This window comes from Petromyzon marinus, chromosome 16 (assembly GCF_048934315.1).
Source record: "Petromyzon marinus isolate PM22_M1 ecotype Great Lakes invasive population chromosome 16, UKy_Petmar_22M1.pri1.0, whole genome shotgun sequence".
Taxonomy (NCBI): domain Eukaryota; kingdom Metazoa; phylum Chordata; class Hyperoartia; order Petromyzontiformes; family Petromyzontidae; genus Petromyzon; species Petromyzon marinus.
The window spans coordinates 2,715,079-2,733,356 of record NC_133682.1 but is presented as its reverse complement, the minus strand read 5'-3'; the positions used below and the strand labels follow the sequence as shown (position 1 = coordinate 2,733,356).

General features: G+C 42.8%; 1 protein-coding gene across 3 annotated transcripts in view; it reads left to right on the top strand.

Annotated features, from left to right (window-relative positions):
- Positions 1-1,816: 1,816 nt before the first annotated feature.
- Positions 1,817-18,278, top strand: part of MTMR2 (myotubularin related protein 2) — a 28,539-nt gene continuing 12,077 nt past the window's right edge. Inside the window, exons 1-9 of one of the 3 annotated variants that reach the window (XM_032955518.2) lie at positions 1,817-2,035; positions 4,106-4,173; positions 7,744-7,834; positions 10,886-10,975; positions 11,446-11,521; positions 11,807-11,901; positions 13,534-13,653; positions 16,308-16,409; positions 17,963-18,046. In XM_032955518.2, coding sequence (XP_032811409.1) covers positions 4,133-4,173; positions 7,744-7,834; positions 10,886-10,975; positions 11,446-11,521; positions 11,807-11,901; positions 13,534-13,653; positions 16,308-16,409; positions 17,963-18,046 — 699 coding nt within the window. In that variant the 5' untranslated portion in view covers positions 1,817-2,035; positions 4,106-4,132. The remainder of the gene's footprint in view (positions 2,036-4,105; positions 4,174-7,743; positions 7,835-10,885; positions 10,976-11,445; positions 11,522-11,806; positions 11,902-13,533; positions 13,654-16,307; positions 16,410-17,962; positions 18,047-18,278) is intronic. The other 2 variants (XM_032955517.2, XM_032955519.2) reach the window with 2 other exon arrangements.

Below are 18,278 nucleotides of genomic sequence, written 5' to 3'. Positions count from 1 at the left end.
TCAGGTGAGAGAGGGGGAAGACCTGATACTAGAGGTTGCCTGTCCACTTTGCAGTCGCTGTGGTATCTGTCAGGAAGTGGAAAACGGTGAGGTGTCGTGGCATCGATAGCTTTTGCCATGTTGACATCCTGGTCTTGAATGATCTTAATACGTTTCTAAACTATCTCCCAATTCCTTTTTTGTTTTTGAGTTAAGATATGAGTCCATGCATAACAATCTGGGACACTTGTAAGAGATAAAATGACAGCGAGGGGTGGGCCTGGACTCAAGCCATGGCATATCATGGGCATTTCCCAATTGTAGAATGAACAGTGTGGCAGAGTAGACCAAATACTCTTTGGATGGGCCTCCAGATCCTCCTCTCTGGTGGAGCCCCTACTACCAGCATTAGCGTGAGCAAATGCAGGGAGGTACCTTCACCACATTTTACAATTGGGAACATCTTTATACCGCTGGTAAGTCTAGAAATAACTAATTCTGCACTCAAAGATTGCACTTTGTGCCTCTGAAGTCCCTCGAATACACTGATGTAACCATCAATCACAGAACATCGAGAGGGACACCGAAAAAAATAAATGAAAGGCAAATTACAGGAGTGCGATTGTGGCCATGCAACCCACATTATGGACCATTTCGTCTTCTTATTTCTTATGCCTGATGTGTAGATGCAGAGCAACAACTCCAATCTCACATTCAGGTGGTCAAGCCAGGTAACTGCAGCATGAGCAGCGGAGTGTATTGCTGTGATGTCTCTTTCGTATTTGTGGATCGGCCATACGCTGTACGGTCTGTTCTGGATGACCACAGTCGCCATATAATGAACCACTGTAGTCTGTGCTGTTTGGATGACGGAGGAATTGCAATACCACACGAATTATCTCCTGAAGCCCTTTCGTTGTGGCTAGCAGACCTTGACATCGGCATTTAGCTCCTGAGATAGTTTCCATCACACGCGAGAGTCGAATACTGGACATCCTTCGGGATGTTTTCGCCGTGGTCGCATTTAGAAACATACGTTTAGATTATTTAGATGATATTTTTGCTATAAATGTCCACGTGATAAGCCACTTCATTGAGCTATCATTTGTGGCCACGTCGCTTCTGGAAAATAAGCTAATAGCTCAGTGAGCTTTACCTGGTAAGATAAAAAAGTTACATTTTATTAGGATATTTTTTAAGTGTTTAGTTTACCTTTCCTGTACTGTGCACTCCTGTCGTGTTTTTCCGTTTATTTTTGTACCGTTCTGCTGGACCACCTGTGAAAAAGGAGCTTTATAGCTCATCGGACGACAGAGCTTCAATAAACAGGTCTGTCCCTTTCACCTGAAGAAGGCCACTTGTGTTGTGGCCGAAACGTCGTGATTTTTGTTGTTTTATTTTTTACCTACGTGACTTTACCGAATAGAACCAAAGAGTATGGATCATTGCAGTCACGAAAGCTTCAAATCTAGAATATAATATTCTCCATTTAAAGCTTTCGTGACTGCAAGAATTCATCTTCTTTGGTTCTTTCGGTAAAGTCACGTAGAATGAGAATAAAATAATAAATTGATAAAATAAAATAACACAAAATTCTCACGACGTTTCGGCCACAACACAAGCGGCCTTCATCAGGTGAAGGGACGAGACTGTCTGATGAAGGCCGCTTGTGTTGTGGCCGAAACGTCGTGAGAATTTTATTGTGTTATTTTATTTTATCAATTTATTATTTTATTCTCATTCTATGTGACTTTACCGAAAAAAACAAAGAAGATATAATATTCTCATTCTTTTTCAACTCCGGGCCGCGTTTCCACACGCAGGCCACGTGGCGGCGCTCGCGCGCGCGTGACGTCACATGGCGATTACGTCACCGCGCGGAACCAGCATGGCCGCCGCCGACCCGCGGTGAGGAGGAGCCGCTCTGTCCTCCTCCTCCACCTCCTCCTCCTCGTCCCTTTATTTATTCGCCGTTATTGCCAAGGAGCCGCGGCGACACCGACATGGAGAAGAGAAGCCGCTCGGATTCGGACGCCGCGGAGAACGCGCATCACAGGTCCGCCCGTCGTTCCGTCTCCTCCTCCGCCTCCTCCCCGCGTAAAAACCCCCGCGCAGTCGAGGGCGGCTCGCACCTGTTGCTCAAAGTTTTCTCGCGTTCGCTTCGGCCTCCTGCGACTTTCGTCGATTAGTCGTCGTCGGTTGTTTGTTCGGTTGTCGTCGTCGTCGTTGCTAATCGTCGCATTCGTTCTCTCGAACGACTTCAAACTCGGCACCTCTCCCCCCTCCACCCACCCACCACCTCCTCCTCCTCCTTGCGGCCTAAGCGGCGGTGTCGCGCACCGCTCTCGACTAGCAGCCCAGGCCGCCTCCGTCGCGCCCCTAGCCCGCAGCGCGGTGACGGCGTGAGCCGTGGGCGCTACGGGGAGGGGAGGTTTCAAAGCGACGGGGTGGGTTCAACGTGGTGGTAGTGATGATGTTGTTGTTGTTGGCGACGAGCGGGAGGGTAGAGGCGTGCGTGTGTGACGGTGTCCGATGTTGGCAAGGCTTTGAGAGGGCGCGGCGGAATGCACGCACAGAGTCTTGGCAGAGGAGCCCGGGGCGTGGATGCGATGCCGTCCACCCCCCTGAGTGGGCTTTTGACGGCAGAGAGAGGGAGAGAGATCGACCCACGGGTGACTCGTTGCGAGCGATGTGTTCACGCACACTCGTGAAAACTACTTGGTGGTGGGGGGTGGCGCACCGATGTGTTGTCTACTGAGACGAGAAGCTGGTACCGGTTCATCTCCTTAAGTTAAGCCACTGAAAGTTGGGCTGTTTTTTTTTCTTCTTCTGTGGGAGATCATTCGGAACCCTTTAAAAATAGCGGCTGCCCTCATGTCCAGCCTCGGAGAGGCAGGAACTCACCCCCCACCCTGCTGCAAGCCTCGCCCGGGATCGCGGCTGATGCAGGAATCTCCCACGGCCAGATGATTACCTCTGGTTCAACGGCACACGCGGGAATAGAAGGCGGAGGACGCCTTTTATTCATCCTGTTCACAGCAAAGTCAAGTTATCTCTTAGTCGGTAGAGTAATCGATTACTTAATCAGATAGCCCTGCGCAAAATGTGACGTTTCACGAGATGCTCGTCTTCATGAGAGGGCTCCTCAGTACGCATGGCGAACATAAATGTACGGAAATTGCTTAAGAATACGATGCCAGCTACTGTAGTTCAAAGGTCTTCTTTATAAAAACGAGAATATTTCGGGTTCTGCGGGACGTTATCTTCTATAGGTAATGTGGACGCGTGTTAGAAATGAATGAACAATAACATTAAGGAGTATTTCTTTATTTAAAAAACAACGTATTGACCATTCTTAATGCTATAACATGTTAGAAAACATTGCCCCTAGTTCCCCATAGGCCAAGAGTGCTAAGTGTTAAGTACATTATGACGGTACGGAAGATAACATTTTTATTGACACAAAATTTTTTTCTAAAATTAAACTGTTTATGTACTACCTTTTCGTTCCTCTGCTAAAGTGGCTTTACTTAAAATAAAATAATTCACTTTCTCAACTCCGTTTCACAGCGGAAAAAGGTCGCTGTTCAGATGTGTTGAGTCGTGTTCTAAGATGGATCGTTTATGAAGTTTGTCTTAAATCGACGAGTCGGTGACCTTAAAAGACGTCCTAAACGTGTGTCGCCAATCTGACTTATCTTAAACCGAATGTAATATTTACCACCTGTTTTAATGTACATTTTTACTGACGTTTAGACATCTACAAAAGCCACATGTCGTTGAATATCAATGTTTCACAAATGTTATGAGATACCAAAAATGGGCTTTAACAAAAATTCTCGGCACAGGACACAAACTGGCACTTGTTCCATTATAATTTAAGATATAATATGAGATGATGATTGTGTGACGCGTGTGTATGGTAGTAGTAGTATATAGTAGGCTGGTATGTCATGAGCGAAATATCAGATATATTTAGCACACCCCCCCCCCCCATCCGCCGCCGCTCTGAACTAATTTTAGACATGTTGAATCAGGTATAAATAAGGCACTTGCCGGATTTACAAGTGTAAATACACTTGTAAATGCGGCATAATCATCTAAAGTAGTTACCGTCTCGCCACAGTGGTGCCCCATGATGTAACATCATGCCATGCTCGATGCTGAAGACCACGGAACGACTTCTAAATTCAGGTGCCCCAAAGCTTGCCATTTATATTGCGGTTGTGAAATATGAGAAAGACGACTGATTGTTGCGGGATTACAAATGCGAAACCACGCCCATGAGGAATGTTCTGAAGGTACATGCACGTCCGCTTTGTAGTGCAATGCCGCAGTGAGTAAGAGCGACTCCACCGTTGCATAAAACAACTTAATTGCTTCCCTTAATTTTGCTTTACATGGCAAATCAAGGCAGCATTTCAGTTATGCTTTTTTTTTACTCAGTTGGCCAGTGCTTTCGTAAGTAAACGTTAACCCCATCCCTTCTCTATGTCACGAAAGTATTTACAGATCTCCCTTGGCAAAACATAAATAGATGGGTCAGCAATAAAAAAAAATGAGTCGTGCATCAAGACGTGTGCTCGTGTATGTAAGCATCACCTAAATTTAACATAGGTATGTCAAATTTTGATTTAAAGCTTTCGTGACTGCAGGGATATTCATATTCTTGGTTCTTTCGGTAAAGTCACGTAGAAGGGAAACAATAAAATATAAAAAAATATTATTTTTTATAAAAAAATATTTTATTGTTTCCCTTCTACGTGACTTTACCGAAAGAACCAAGAATATAGGTATGTTAGTTAATACAGGATGTAACGTTTACTGTTTGCATTAACTATGTTAAACTTCTTTCGCACCGTACGTAGCCAACCGTTTCAATCGGAGGTGCCGGGGAAGGACAACAAACCAAGCACCAAAAGCAGTTTTAAAGGAATAATTTTGCTTACTGTGTACAAGAATAGTGCTTTATATAGGCATGCAATGCGCTTTGTACAGTATTAAGGTTGTGCATTACGATGTAACCAGATCAAAAAGGTGGTGAGCCATTTAAACTGATGTCATCGTTGCAAGGAAAATGTTTCACTTCACGATGATGCATACTTATTGTACTGCACTGTAGTATTAATATTCTGGTATGGTATGTAATCATTGGGCATACAAAATAATGCATTTTTTTTATCCTTACCTTAATTTTCAAACCTTTTTCAATCCACTGGTGTATAAATGTCTCCGCATGCCATATCGGTCACGGGGCTTGTTTGACCATACTTCACTGTGTTGGTTTCTTGCGTGTTGGTGTAACGAAGGGGGAAGTCCCCAGGACCAGTTCAGATACCGTACCACTTGTCACTTCGATGATGCCAGGATTCAAAGTTTTTGCTAGGTTTAGAGTGCAATGTTGTGAACCACTGCTCCGCAATTCCATTAAAATCAGCATTTGTAACGTGCGTATATGTCACACACACACACGTGTTTTCATCGGCGTAGACAACATAAATACCTATCTTTACTTGACATGAACTTGTTGTCGCAGTAATTATGTAACGCAGTTTGGGGTTATGACACTGATAAAATGTCAGAAACATGCTGAACCAAACAGGATTTCATGAGAATTGGAAAATGAGCGAGTGGCAGGATTACTGAAAACACAAGAGCATCTTGAAATGGCATGCCAGTTATTGAAAACCTAATATCGCTTAGAAAAAGGTATGCTTGCTTTGAGGATAGTGTAGTGGTCCCAGTTAAATATTACAAGCACAATAATACCCTGCCGAGAAAGGAGGCGTGTGTTTGTGTGTGCCCTTTGGACTTTGCAAATGGGGTTGAAAAGCATTCATTAAATGAATGTCTTAATACTTTACTAAGGAATTTTGTCAGGATGTCTTAACTAAAGGGCCTGTGTGAATCATTACTGCACTGTAATGCATTGTGCTCTGTCTTGGAGCAAGCGAGAATCAGAAAAGTTTGAGTGTCTACACTGGATACAGTGTTCATTTAAACATGTGACTGGAAAATTTTGTGTCATGTCACACCTGACTGAGCAAAAATGTCTAAGTGATTAGGCTTAGTGTTTTTACTTGACTAGCTTGAGATGGAGTATTGGGCAGTAGAATTAAAGTGCTTTTTTCTACTTGTTTTCTCAGTGGTTTTAGAAGATGTGCACTGCATTTAGAATGTCCTGTCATGTTAAATTTAGCTGTCTGTCAACTGCTGTAAATGTACATAGAAATTCAGATTCATTTTATGAACATGCTCTGCTGAATTTAATTAGAAATTATCGGAGAAAATTTTTTAATTTAAATAGTATATGCAACTAATCATTTTTTACAAATAACAAAGTTTAGAAGACTGAATTGAAAGTGTTTTACAAGCGTATGTTGGGGTTTCGGTCTTTATTTCTATATTAGACTAGCTTTACTTCCCGGCTTTGCCCGGGACTTGGATTCACTCGGGTCGCCGGGTTCGTAGCGCAGCGCACTAACCGCTACACTACAATGCGTTACGCTTCCATGTGCACGGGTCACATGACAGATTTGACGTCACAGCTCACTTGCCGTGCAAAAAATATATGCATTATTGAGCTCCCCCCCCAAAAAGTGTACTTTTATCATTTTTGCATGGTGTATAGTCTGGAAAGTACCCACATGGCAAATTTAAAGTTTGTTGCATGTCGGGAAGTACGCTAAACATTTTGAACAGACACACATAATCACAACTTTGCCTTTTATATATATGGAGATAATGACACATTACATGATTTTTCAAGGAAGTGGGTGTATTCCTGCATTTGAGACTTGTGATAGGTGGCATATATTGATTCCAAATGTATGACAGATTTGAGAAGTGTTCAAATGTAAATGTGATTGTCATCTACAAATGCATTGGTGCAAACAGGTAGCATTTACATTTTTTAACAGCTGGTGGCATTAAGATTGTGTGAGGATTTCTGAAGAGGTAGCTTATTCAGATTAGTACTCATGATTAGCGCTTTGCCAAAACAGCACACACACCACGCGTCTATTTTGGGATCTCTGCTTGGCTCCATTGCCAGCCAGTTGAGGTACAGTAGACTGCTGTGGGCATAAGACCCGAAAGATTGGCTACGTATGGTGCAAAAAAAAGTTCGACATACGGGCAATAATGATGCACCCGACTTCGTTGAACAATATTTATTTTGTATTTAAAAATACAACAATCCAACATAGGTTTTAACCTGTGTTAAAATAAGATAATTGCTTTGTTTTTATAACACATACCACGTTACCCTGTAAGGTGATGACAAATTTGTGATAGTGTTCGTGGTTTTATAGAATGCCATCAGCTATACCTTTGACAATTACCTGCAATGTACCTGTTAGATCTTGGCAGTAAGATTGAGCCTCTCTTTTGCTTGGATTGGTTGATCAATATGCATTGCAGGTTGTTGTAGACTGGTGAGCAACAGAGGGTAAGTGCAGCAAAGCCTAATGTATTCTAGTTCGTTGCTCCCGTGTTTGCTCCACGCCATCACCAACTCGCACTATATAGCATGGTGAAATGCGGTCATATAGCTCCCATGACATGCCCAGCACGAGGGGACCCACATCCACCAGTGGATTAACAAAGTGATGCACATGATCGTGGGTTTGTGGAAATATATCATCAGCGTCAGTATACCGAAACGGAATCTGTAAAGAGCGTGGTAATGATTTCTGTTATCTTTGTTCTGTCATTCATGTATGCATCCATGTTTCCGTGTGTAACTCTTGTTGCCTGCTGTAGCTTGAGTGCCTTTTCATCGACCCAGTCAGAGAGGCCACATCGGGGCAGCGCCTCCTCCGGGTCTGGAGAAAGCCACTCATCAGACGGCAAAGTAAGTGCGTCGCCAGCCAGGGTCACAAAACCGCAAACATCTAAAATCTTTGAACGCTCTGTATCATGTACCATCTGTTGAGCACTGTCAGAATGACAATTTGACTTTGATTCGTAATGTTAGTTTCACCAGTTTTCCCAAGTACTGAATTTATATTCTTGGTTCTTTCGGTAAAGTCACGTAGAAGGGAAACAATAAAATAATAAAAATATAAAACAATAAAATTCTCGCGACGTTTCGACTGCAACACAAGCAATCATCATTATTATTTTATTGTTTCCCTTCTACGTGACTTTACCGAAAGAACCAACAATATGAATCCCTGCAGTCATGAAAGCTTTAAATCAAAATTTACTGAATTTATGTTTTGCCATAACAGTTTACCATAACTGACTTGGGAAACTGTAGATAATGTAATTTTCACTGTCATTCAATGCGCTTGATGTGAGCATTTCCAGCTCTGCGAGCAATATGTTTTGGCAGCTCATTCCAGACAACTAAGGAATAACATCTTTTCTTAAGAGTTATTTTGTTTATTGGATGTAGAGTACTGATTCCAAGAAGTCAACATGTGAATAACTTTGTTAAGCATCATAATTAATCTTTTCCCACTAAAATCATTTGTAAATGCAACTAATTCCATAGTCCTCTAAGAATCATTGCTGCTTTTATAATCTGTATTACTCTGATGTCTATGAGCACAACCTTTAATTTCTCACCATCAGTTCAAACGTATGGTCAATGATGCAATAATTTAGAATACAGATATTTAATTGTGAATACAACTATGTCATGGAATAAACTTTTGAAATGTTTTAACTAAAATGTGAAATTATGATAACGTATTTTTTTATTTTATATTTACAATTTAGCCTCATTCACCCCAAAAAGTAAGCGTAGCACATTGCATCAGATTTTCAAACTTTTATTTCTCCATATATTTAGTAATGATGCTTCATTTGTTTAAAAACTTTGCAAGTCTGAAATTATATCTATTAAATTCAGATTTTTTTTCTATATGCATATTACTGTACCTACATTTCTATTTCATTTGTTTTTAGGATTTTTACACAGGAACCCAATTCGTGCGCCGTCTGCAATGTTACGTTACTGCCTGGGTGTCTGTGGCTAGTCCTCAAGTTCCCCGAGTATTGCACGACCTGCTTGGGCACGTCAATGAATACAGTGTGGCCGTGTTTGCTATTTTCGGCACACGGCAACTACATAAAAATCCCCCATGGCCTTTGGAAGATCAGCTGTGTTAATAACTTGATAAAAAAAAACTCGACACGTTCGTCAGTAACACTGCCGTTTAAAGTAAAACATAACATAGGTGACATTGTGGACAATGTCTCTTCTTCATAGCACAAACATATACATTTGATGGTGTTACTTTTATGATTGCTAGAGATGGCAGTGATTTTGGGAGGCCTTCATAGAGAAGTGTATTGACCATGGCTGTTGACAATCGCGTAACAAAAAGTTTTGTTTGAGAAGCGTTTCCTCTTGAAATGCGTGCGAGCCATTTATAAATGTCTTCATACTTAAAGGTTTGGTTTCCAGACAGTTCTGTGTTTTCGAGTATGCAGATACAGTATATATAGGGTCTATGAATATATATCAAAGACTTATCAACACCGGACATGAAACATATGGTGTGTTTATATATTTTTGGATGTAAACGAGCTTGAAGTTTTCAACAGCGCTTTCAGGTGTTTTTTGTTGTGAAAACTCCACCATATAATCCTGGATTTGTCTGCACTTTCGCAAATATTTGCTCAGGCAAATGTGCCACGTACTTTTTTTCGTTTAAGTTGAAATGTTATTTTTTTATTTGCTCACATGTACTTCGTGGTGGAATTGGAGCCAAACAAAGTTCAGGCTGAAAGCAGGGTTTTAATGTTCAGGTTTGCCGAATTAGTTTGAATGATTCCGACAGGGCTGGCCCACATGGCGTTGGTATTTTGGCCCCACTTCCACCGCTTTTTACGCATTTCATTAACTTGTACGTAATGTAATTTTTATTATGCTTTTGCTTGAAACTTGCTTCATTATGATTTCTGCCAATGATTGAAATCATAATTAAAATCATCGGGCTGGTTTTATAATTATTCGAGAGTGATATGTGTTAACCTATGACCGAATTGCCCAGAATGCACCCAATCTTGTCAGATCTCGGAAGCTTAGCAGCGTTGAACCTGGATCGCGGTTGGATGGCTGACGGCTATTCTGTCAACAGCAGATTGTGCCACAAACTCCATTGTTGTACTGTACAACAATGGAGTGCACCCCGCCGTCACCAACTCACATTAAACAGTGTGGGTTGGCGAAGGCTGACCAGTGGTGAAGTAGGGTCAAATAATCCCATGACCATCACCAATCAGCAGTGGCTCGACAAAAGGCTGTCTGTGTTACATGAGTCCAGTTGCTTCAAGAGTTTATGACTCACAGCTTGTCTTTTTAAAGTTATTGGGTTGCACATTGTAATAACCAAGAAAATTTGTACTGCCTTAATAAACCCACCATTCATAAATCAAATGTAGTGAGGCTGAATGGCGCATTGGTTATCCTTGTCCCTCATATAAAGAAGGGCCCTATGTTCGATTCCCAACTCGGGTGCCTTTTCTTTTTGGAGTTGAGCTTCCTCGTTCTGCATGGGTTTCCTCCGGAGGTTCGCTTTGTTTCTTCCCATAGCTAACAAAAAAATACAGTGTAACGCTATTGGCCAAACATGGCAATGCTAAACGTTGTTCCTTCAAATGTACTTGATTGAGATTGCACACGGCAACATCGCCGCCACCTCCTTGCAACAAAACTTTGCGGTACCCTCCGTAAAAATGAGTTGGAGACTCGGTGAGGCGTTCCTTGGTGAACAATAATAATAACAATCAATGAGACTTCTTAATGATAAGGGTTGGGACAGTGGCTTGCTTTTTATTCTCCACGTCAGCTGTTTGTTTTTGCTCATCCCCCCCTGCCGCTTTAATTATGTACCCTTACTCCCTTGACCTCTGACCCTTCCCCGTGGCTCCCCTGCTTCTGGTGTCCCAGATGAGACCCCCTCCTCGGGGACACGTCCGCTGGCATTCGATCGCGACTCCGGGCCTAGCCACACTCACCGCTCACTCCACTCACATACAGGTTTACAATCAGGGATTTGTCAAATCTATCCTCGTACCTTTCATTTTTCCCACCAGCCTTCTGTTGCTTTACTTTTGCTTCCGCTTCGCAAAGTCAAACTGCAGTTTTATTTTATGCATGCGCTTAAATCCTTGCCTAAGCTGTTGCTGTTAACCTCAAGTCATAGTTATACAACAAAAATGAACCTACTCCAATGATTTATAGTAGTAGTTTATAAAAGTGGTGTGCACAGGAAATTACAAGTAATGTACTTCTGTCTGCTTTTGCACCCTTGTTTCTTACTGTCTTAAGGTTAATCGAATATATAAATTTGTTTCACCGTGTATAATTTTGAGTGTATATATGTGTATATTTACTAATAAAACATTTGAAAGATTTTACGTGATTAACATGAAAAGTTGCGTGCAGTTTGTGCGACAATTGGATCATTATTAACATGTTGCCGGCTTGTTGCGTGTTTACGTACGCAGCCGTTTTGTGACGGCAGTTGGGGCTCTATCATCAAAGACATGCCCCTGCTACCTGGAGAATCTGTAAAGGCTGAAGGTGACTGAATGTGTTACATGTTGCATACTGGAAATGTACATCTTTGCAGTTAACCACACACTGGCGTTGTACTTCCTTGGGAGGCAAAAACACGCGTTGTTCGAACAAGAAAGACAGGTTTTGTTGTTGAAATGGTTAGCATTCTTTCAAAAGTTGGAAGACGTTTCCACGTTCATTGTTTTTTATGCATTTCAATTAATGGCCATTATGTGATTGCTCCTGCCGCCGCACTGCCGTCATTGTGTCGTCGTTGGTTTTCTCGCGTCAACGCACCGTTTTTGGCAGAGCCGGGTGTGACCTACCTCTGTCCTTACGCTGGCAAACTGCGCGGGACACTCGTCATCACCAGCTACAGGCTCTACTTCCAGAGTAAAGAGCGGGTGAGAGAGAGCGTCTCATTTCTGCACACGCGCAAGCCTACATTTTCAGCGTCGCGTATCTGACTCGCTGGAGACTGAGGTGTGGGCAGATATATGCGAAGGCCAGGTACATTAACGTCTATGTAAAATAACACTTGCACTACTACTATTTTTATATTACCGGCAGGGGCGGGGCCACAGCGGGGGCTGGGGGGGGGCTCAGCCCCCCCTGAAATTTTGGGAAAGTCGGTAATCGGGATAACCGGATATCCGGCTGCTGCAAAATGCAGGCTGCCACCTTGTGCTGCCCTGCAGGCTGCCACCTTGTGCTGCCCTGCAGGCTGCTAGAGCGGCAGCCTTTCGAACTCATCGAACTTACTAGCCACATTAGCGGCTCCGACCTATTAATAAACTCCGCGTTCAAATCCAATAAAAATGTTTTATACATTTGTGGCGCCCATTGGAAAACATACACTGGATATCTCAGAATATTGAAGTCAGCCCCCCCCAAAATCAAAATCCTGGCTCCGCCCCTGATTACCAAGTAAGGCCCACTGAGCTATATAGCTCTTTGTCAGAAGCGACCTGGCCACTAATGAAGTGGCTTATCTTGTGGAAATGTATCCCAGCCAAATACTCAAAACGCATGTTTCTGGATGTGGAGGGAAAAACCGGAGTGCCTGGGGAAAAATGCATTGGACCACAGAGAGAGAGAGAGACATGCAAACTCAAATATACAGCAGGCGTCAGGGTCGGGATTGGACCCACGACCTCCTGCATGCCAGGCGAGGTAGTTAACATCTCGCCGCTGCAGCGTCCTACGTGACTGTGCACAAACAGGTTTCTGGTGAAAAATTAATCAAATCTGCTTTAAATATAGGGCCACGCTTCGCTATTCTTTTAGAAGTAAGTTAATTCACGCGAGATTAAGATTACTATGCTTTGTGAAAACATCAATAGAAAATTACAGTTACACAAATGACAGCACAATGAAGGCATTGGCATTGGTCCGTTCATTGGTTTGAGCAGATATTTACATACTGTATTGCAATCATTGTTCTTATCAGAATTTTTTCAATTTATTGGTGTCACCAGTCGTGATATATAGAGGCCTAATTTTTTTTTTATAGAAACGTGCCAAAGATGTCAAAGGTTTTGTCAATGATGTAAAACTTTAAATGCACGTTTTTTATGTATGGATCGGCACACAACAACCCTGTGAATATGTATATGTGAAACTCATACGCAGCTCATTCTTTGCACATATCTCAGGGGTCTATCATAACTTGTAGATCTCAAACACTTCCATTCTAAATCGACGATGCATATTGCAGTCTCTGGATAAAATATGCCTGCATTCTTATGCTAATATTTGGCAAAAATGGCCATACCTTCAGCAGGAAATTCTCATGTGAAAGAGTTCTGAACTGAGAGGTTGTTTTTTTTATAGGATCAACAGGGTGCGATTTTCCACTTAAGTTTTCAGGAAATGCCATGGGCAGCCACTTGCCATATGCAGTGTGCGGCCACCCACCCTCGTCACGTGCCGTTTATGGCTTCAATGTATACACACCGCTAGGCAGAATGAATGTTTTCGGTCGATAAAACCAGGTGATTCTGGGTTGACGTGAGTGCGCGTACACACGCATTCAGGAGGAGGAAGGCTTGCCATTCACTCTGGATGTTCCGCTGGGGGTGGTGAACCGCATAGAGAAGGCCGGGGGGGCTTCGAGTCGAGGAGAGGATGCCTACCGCTTGGAGGTCACGTGCAAGGTACACCATATGCTCGTCTCGGCATTAATCTGTGGATATATATTTGTCCCGTGACCCGACCTGGCCTGGCCCAACTTAGACCTGCGAGTACCTCACCCGAATCCGTAACTCGTTTCAGCGCCGTCATCTAACCCGCCACCTGCTTTAGTTTTATTACTTTTTATTTTACCAGGTAAGGCCCACTGAGCTATATAGCTCTTTTTCAAAAGCGACCTGGCCACAAATGATAGCTCAGCGCAGTGGCTTATCATGTGGAAATGTATTACAGCCTAATACTCTTAAACGCATGTTTCTAAATGTGGAGAGAGAACCGGAGAAATCATTGCCAACCGCGGGGAGAACATGCAAACTCCAAATATACAGCAGGTGTCAGGGTCGGGATCGAACCCATGACCTCCTGTATACCAGGCGAGGTAGTTAACATCTCGCTAACGTGGTTCCAAATTCGACCTTCAACCTGACCGGAATCCGCTCATTTGTTTCAATATCTATGTTTGTTTGGATGCTATTTGATTCCAACAGTGTTAAAGCACTAACTTCCACTAAATCTAAAGGGCCTCTGCTCCTGAGTACGAATTGCTTAAACATCTAACCACACATGGGACACATTATTTATTATACTAATAGTATGTACTGCATAGTGACTGTTACGTAGCAATGAGTGTAAACAGTTGTTTTTTTGTGAAAATTGAAATGAAAATATACCGGTTTCAAATTCTTTTTGTCAAAATCTGATTTACCATCATACTTTTTGTTCTCCACATGATTTAAACCCCACTCTACAATGTGTTTTACCGCATTAGTAGACTATTAAAAAATTAGAGAAATTTCTCATGATTGTCATTCGCAGGTGACATGCGATTAACTCTTTCTCATCATTAGACCTCCTTTGCCAGTACCAAAATGTAATAATAGGGTTTTTCCCCTTTTTTCTGGCAACAAAACTGAAACCTTTTTACACGGATTCATGTCTGCATTAACAACAATACCTGTGGTCAAAATGCAAACAAAAAACATACTATGATAATATTGGCATTGTCCTTGAAACTGATTGGTCCACACCAAGGGAAAGCCGTCCCTTGGTGTGGACCAATCAGTTTCAAGGACAATGCATCATATTATCATAGTATGTTTTTTGTTTGCATTTTGACTGCAGGTATTGTGGTTAATGCAGACATGAATCCTTGTAAAAAGGTTTCAGTTTTGTTGCCAGAAAAAATGGGAAAAACCCTATTATAACTCTTTCTCGTTCTGATGATGGAACCAGAAGAAAAATAAATAATTATCGATACCAAGGCTCCTACAAGGCCGTGCGGGGACGTGTGTGGCATAGTTTGGCCCCGGCTATCATCGGGTGCGGGCGTGTGACTACGGCTCTCTGCGGCGAGTACGGTGTCTTTAAAAGCAACGGCATTACTCCTCAGTACAATTAACGCTGAGCCGCTTACGCGTTCCGATCTTCGGCGGTAAATGGGACGTCCCACCCTGCAACTTGCAGACGTCTCAGAATAGCAAAGGGTTCACGTGACCCGACCTGAGCCCTGACTACTCGCCCTAACAGCGGTTGCATTCCAACCCCATTTGCGGGTGTCCCGTGGGCACCTAGCCACGATGCAGGACTTGAAGTACAGTATTGGAAGGTAGCCATGGAGGTGCATCCAACTGGCAAGTATAAAGTCCATGGGATGAAAGAATGTTGTTGGAATGAATTCGTTGCATGAATGATGCCGCCCAGCCCCATTACTTTGTGAAGCACAGTCATGCTTCAGTGCCTAGCAAAGGAAAAATGTGTTCCCGACTTTATTTTGTAAAGGCCCGATTGTGGAAATGGTTGCGTTACGCCCACAAATGGCGTAGCATGGCTTTAATATTGAGCTGTGACATTCCGGTTAAATTTGTGTGTTCGTATTTGGCTCGGTATACTTGCTGCACATCCAACAAAAAAACATTCTTTCAGTATCCCTGTGAGCAAATTTGATACCACTTCAGATGTAACAAACAAAACCATAATAAAAATATAATCAAAATTTGGAGTTAAGTGCGATGAAATGTGGTGTCCTGCCAAACCTAAACCCTAATATTAAGTGCAGTAATCTCGAGTAATGATCATGTGTACATCTACAGCTCTTCTGCCAATCTACTTCTGGATTAGGGCCTCACCACGCCACATGGACTTTGGGGGTTATCTGATCATACTTCACCGCGCTGGTCAGTGTGAGTTGGTGAAGATGCGAAGCGCAGATGTGGGGAGCATACAAATTCAGTACAGCGATGATTTTGCCACACTGCCCTCTGCTGGCAATGCAGCTACGCAGTAGCCCACAGCACCCCTTTTATGCGTGGCGGTCGTCCATCCAAGCACTGTCGAGGCTCAAACCTTGCTTCTTGAGATTTGATAATTCCTGGCTCTCCTGTGTAACGATTTTGTTTGTTTGTTGTTAAACTAATTTCTTTATAACTGCTTTTTGTGTTCAGTTTATTGTCCTTCCCCCGCACCTCCGATTAGCACGGTTGGGGGGCTACGTGCTGTGCGAAAGAAAGTCAACATAATGCATACATAGGAATTACTCATTGCGGCGTCTCCTTATGGCTGGCTTGGGCCCCCTTTGTTCACCGTTTAACCTGACCTCGTGCCCTTCTTTTCTCACCCACAGGATCTGAGGAACCTGCGCTTTGCACACAGGCAGGAAGGCCACTCTCGCCGCAAGGTGTTTGACACGCTCGTCAAGTTCGCGTTTCCCCTCTCGCATAGCATGGTGCGTACCACTGCATTTCGACATATCCGCACTGGCTTGTGCAGTGCGTCTCTTGGTTCGAGTGCGTTATTGTTGATGTTTTATTGCCGTACTCTGTTTGGATCTGTTTTATTGCGTGTGATTGGTCTCTTCATAGTGTTCCTACACAAGTCTAAATTGGGATGTCTTTATTTAAAGAAGATTGTGTATTTTTACTTTACTACCTGACTCTTAAAGAATAAATAAGCTGAATGAATAGGGCAAAAGTGCCCTACGTGCTGCTTGTGTGCACATAGATACGATAAAGCTGACCGTTTGTATTTGCTCCGATTCTTAGTTGCCTCATTGCTGTGTTTTGTTTTAGGCATTGTGGTGATCCAGGGCACTCTTGTAAATGAGACTTTGAGTTCTTACCTGGTTAAATCAAATAAACCTAAGTGCAAGCCAGCTGTAAACCTGAATGGCACCTTGATAAGTTGCATTAATGGGTTTCAAGAGATAGTGGCAATTTTCACTAGGTCCATGCATTGATTTATTGAATTTCAATGTGTAAAGTAAAGAACACCGTGATGCTATTGTTTAACAAGAAAACCGAAATAGTTTAATACGTAGGCTTTTGCGACCAATACGCGATCTAACCCAAAAAACCTCTATTATGGAAAACAGAAATAATAAGTAAAATAGTGAAAGGCATCATTCCTGTTCTGTTTCCGGAGTTGTTTTGTACTTCTGCCAACAACGCTTCTGTTTTGTTGAGCTGCTAACGCTTCTGTAGGAGTTATCATTTCACACGGGACATTCAAGCGGGGTATGGTTTAAGTAAATGTATTGCAACCATTTGTTGGGCTGTGGAACATTGCGTTGTGTTAACGTCAAACTGGAACAACACAGGCAGATGTTGGGCCGTACCCAATTTGCAGTCACAAGCCTTAGCTGCCTTTCATGCCTTTGTGGAATGTCCCACATTGGGATCACAGTTTGTTCAGATTAAAAGTTTTTAATGTGAGGCGGTCAACATAACATATCATAGGTGAAAGGTAAAGTTGCAGCCCTGCAAATTCCTGTTGAGACCACTGCTGGTGTAAACGGGCCCTCCACTGGAGGAAGCTCTAAAGAGGAGAGCCCCTCTTCTGGAGGGGATTTTTGGCATGTTTTTCCACGCTTGCCAAACGTGTCGTGCAAGTGGGTGGAGTGCCCACGCTTTCCCCCCCACCACCACGACACGCCGAATCTCACCGCGTGCTCACATATATACTGCTGTGTGGAGAGATTGCAGGAGGATTTAAGAAACGTGCCTTTTGGTAATCAGCTTCTGTGCCAGTAGGTTGAACAGGCGACCTCTAGTTTGCAAGTCTTCTGTTTTGCAAGTCCGGTGTGCTAGACACTACACCCGAGCAGCATCCCTGTCATAATGTTACATTGGCAAAAAAAATTACATTGAAAAAAGTAATATTATTTTGGTTACATTTATGCACACATTTGTACATGAGGCTCTCGGTGCATTTGACCTGTTTTTAAATATTGTGCAAATTACTGATGTGTTTATTACTTGTGTATCTCTTTGTGTGTTCCAGCGGCTGTTTGCTTTCGATTACAAGGAGCGGTTCCATGAGGATGGCTGGAAGATATATGACCCCGAAAAGGAGTATCAGCGACTGGTAAGGCAGTACCCAAAGCCTTGCGTTCACCAATGAAGCAAACAGTGGGGTTTTATTTTGCCCTCATGCTTATCATTGTTATTGAGTTTTTTTCCAAAGAGTTGTTCCGTTTAAAACAATGTTGAGGAAATGCGGATGTGGGGCGCTACTATTTCGTAAGGTTTTTTTTTCCTCTTTAAAAAAAAATACTTCCTGTTTTGAGATGCCATTTGACAAAAAAATTATGTTTGAT